We start from the raw sequence: 3,510 nt of genomic DNA on the forward strand, positions 1-3,510 counted from the left end.
TGAATAACCTGTGTCAATCTGGGGCTTAGAGCAAAGTCTAAATGGGGGCATGGATTTATAGATTATTCTATGCCCACCAATGAAACATCATTAGCCCTAATAATGATGAGGATGGAGTTTACGTGGTGACAAAGGACAATATCATGGTATAATGAGGGCAAAACAGAGAAGCCAAAATTGTTTCCAATTACAATTAAATAAAGTAACACTTATTTTAAAATGATATTCAGAAGGAAAGATGAAAAAATTCAAAACAACCTCACTTCTGAGGATGGCCAAGTTGTAGGTGAGTATATAGCTTTTTGTTTTATGATCCAAAATTTTCAACATTAAAAAATATGGATATGGAATACAGAGTGAAACGAAACCAGAAAGACATACACCCAAAAATGACTAGTGGGTCTCTCTGGCCTGTGGGATTATGGGGAATTGGTATTTTAGTTCATAGTTCTCTACACTTTTCAAATTATCCTTTAAAATAAGCTTATCTTATTCTACTTTAAAAATTTTCCTGTTATAAAAGTGTATGTATTATTTTTCTAATAGAAAATACTATGTTTCAAAAATATGAGGGAATAAAAACCTCCTTTTGAGCATGACTAAAATCAGAAAATGATGTCTAACAGGGCAATTACTTTGTAAAGCACAATTCCTGGGAGTGGAAAAGACAGAAACAATAGGACATAAGAAATGGCTGGAAATATGTGAAACATATTCCATGTTTAAGCCAACTGCAGATTTTTCAGTGAAATTTGTAGCTTAAAGTTTTAAAGGAAACTAAAATTGCCTGGCATTTATCTTTAGTTACATATATTTGTGACTTTTACTCTAACAGATGAATCTTTCCAGCTGTGATTTGTTTTTTCTTGAATTTCCAGGCTCCAATTTAACACATGATGAATAAATTTTAAAAGCTCAGAGAGACCTTATTAAAGATCCCAGATGAAGTTGCATCCTATGTAGACCACCCCATACCTACCACCATCCAGGGACGTTGTAGGGTTGAGAAATGGGGGGGAAGCTTAGATTTTAGGGGGGCGCCCTTTAAATGATCAGAAGCTGTCTCTGCTGGTGATAAACAGTGCCATCCTCCTTCTAGGAGGCAAAAAAGGAACCAACTCTCTCAATATATAGTGTTATGGCTCCTCTCTGGGAAGAAGCTTCTACTGCTGATGAAGGCTGAACGGAACCCAGCAGCAGAATCACCAGTTTGTTTCATTCTCAGGCTCTCCAGTCAGCATGAGTTCTCTGAGGATCACTAAGCTGCATGTTCCAAGCAAAGGCTTTCTCAAAATTACCGCGGACATAGCCATCATGCACAGTGTGAAGTCTCTGATGTTCGGCCAGGTGTGAACCCCAGCTGAAATCCTCTCCGCATTCTTTACATGCATAGTGCTTGCCACCCATATGAACTTTCTGGTGTTGAATGAGGTGTGAAATCTGGGCATAGGTTTTCCCACAGTTCTTACATTTGTATGGCCTCTCCCCGGTATGAATCCTCTGATGTTGAATGAGGTGGATACTTTGATTGAAGGCTTTCCCGCATTCCTTACAGGTGTAGGGTTTCTCGCCGCTGTGAATCCTCTGATGTTGAGTTAGGGATGAGTTGTGACTGAATGTTTTCCCACACTCCTTACACTTATAGGGTTTCTCGCCCGTGTGGACCTTCTGATGCTCGATGAGATGGGCGCTCCGGCTGAAGGCTTTGCCACACTCACTGCACTCATAAGGTTTCTCTCCAGTGTGAGTCCTCTGGTGTTGGATGAGGTGGGAAATCTGGGTGTAGGCTCTCCCGCAAACTGTACACTCATAGGGCTTCTCCCCGGTGTGAATTCTCTGGTGGCGCATAAGCGAGGAGTTCTGGCTGAAGGTTTTCCCGCATTCATTACACTTGTAGGGTTTCTCACCAGTGTGGATCGTCTGGTGTTGAGTAAAGGAGGAGGTGTGACTGAAAGCCTTTCCACACTCATTACATATATAGGGTTTCTCCCCCACGTGAACACTCTGGTGCCTCATGAGGTGGGAGATCTGCGTGTAAGCCTTCCCGCACTCATGACACTCATAGGGCTTCTCACCAGTATGAATTCTCTGATGCTGAGTCAGGGACGAACTGTGGCTGAAGGCTTTGCCACACTCGGGGCACTCGTAAGGTTTCTCTCCAGTGTGGACTCGCTGGTGCTGGGTCAGTGACGAGCTGTGGCTGAAGGTTTTCCCACACTCGTTACACTTGTAGGGTTTCTCACCAGTGTGGATTGTCTGGTGCTGAGTCAGGGAGGAGGTGTGACAGAAAGCCTTGCCACACTCACTGCATTTGTAGGGCTTCTCCCCTGTGTGTATTTTCTGGTGGCGGGTGAGGTGGGACACCTGGGAGTAGAACTTCCCACACTGGTTGCATTTATAGGGTTTCTCCCCAGTATGGCATCGCTGGTGTTTGATGAGGGAGGAGCTCTGGGTGAAGGCTTTCCCACATTCCTTGCATTTGTAGGGTTTCTCTCCAGTGTGGATCCTCTGATGCTCAGTAAGCGATGAGCTCTGGGTAAAGGTCTTACCGCATTCGTTGCAGGCGTAGGGCTTCTCTCCTGTGTGGATGATGTGGTGCTGGATGAAATATGAACTGTTGCTGAATGCTTTCCCGCACTCATTACACTTGTAGGGCTTCTCTCCAGTGTGAATTCTCTGGTGTAGGACATAATCCGAATGGTAGATGAAGGCTTTCCCACATTCCGTGCAGTTAAATGGTCTCCTTTGGTGTTTCAGGCTCTTTCTTGACCTGGTCCACTTCTGAGGATCCTCTCCCCCAGGCACTCTTTGCTTCCCAATGAAAGCTGAGGTCCGCCTGAAGTGTCTCAACTCGCCATGGGTGTTTTCCTCGGGAGTAGCAAACAACCATCTCAAACGCCTCTCCTGCTTTCCCTGGTCTTCCAGTTGACGGCCGCATGTCCAGGAGTCCCCCAACTTGGTGTCTCCAAGCACTGCCCTTAAAATGCCCTCCATCTTTCCCATTGGGGAAGCCACCTCTTCGGAAATACTCTTTTTTGGAAGTGTCTCCTGAGTAGTTTCAGAGTTTGTCTCCAAGTCTGAAAGAAATGGAAAATATGAACTTCATCTGTCCCAGGACAAAAGAAGCTGGTTATTTAGATCTGGCATTGTAATCTTTTTTTTTTTTTTTGGCTGTGCGGCTTGTGGGATCTTAGTACCCCAACCAGGGATGGAACCTGTGTCCTCTGCAGTGGAAGTGCAGGGTCCTAACCACTGGACCGCCAGGGAATTCCCTGACATTGTAATCTTAAAAAGAAAGATTTCAAAGTTTATATTGCTAGTTCTAAAGGCATGAGGTAGATAGATTCATGTTGTGACACGGAAGAATGGTCTCAGTATATTCTAAACATGCAAAAAAATGAGTTGCAAAGCAGTTTATATGCACAGTGGTTTCTTAGCCATATGTGTAATACATTTTCACAAATCGATAAGAAAAAGAGAAACAATCTAATGAAATAGTGAAGCAGGAAT

At 43.9% G+C, this 3,510-nt stretch overlaps 1 protein-coding gene across 1 annotated transcript in view; it reads right to left on the reverse strand.

Annotated features, from left to right (window-relative positions):
- Window positions 1-1,221: 1,221 nt before the first annotated feature.
- LOC103068923 (zinc finger protein 883-like) overlaps window positions 1,222-3,510 on the reverse strand; it is an 8,212-nt gene continuing 5,923 nt past the window's right edge. Inside the window, exons 4-5 of the mRNA XM_007463448.1 lie at window positions 2,002-2,743; window positions 1,222-1,920 (exon numbers count right to left, since the gene is read on the reverse strand). Coding sequence (XP_007463510.1) covers window positions 1,222-1,920; window positions 2,002-2,743 — 1,441 coding nt within the window. The remainder of the gene's footprint in view (window positions 1,921-2,001; window positions 2,744-3,510) is intronic.

Source organism: Lipotes vexillifer, unplaced genomic scaffold (assembly GCF_000442215.2).
Source record: "Lipotes vexillifer unplaced genomic scaffold, Lipotes_vexillifer_v1.1 scaffold802, whole genome shotgun sequence".
Lineage (NCBI taxonomy): Eukaryota > Metazoa > Chordata > Mammalia > Artiodactyla > Lipotidae > Lipotes > Lipotes vexillifer.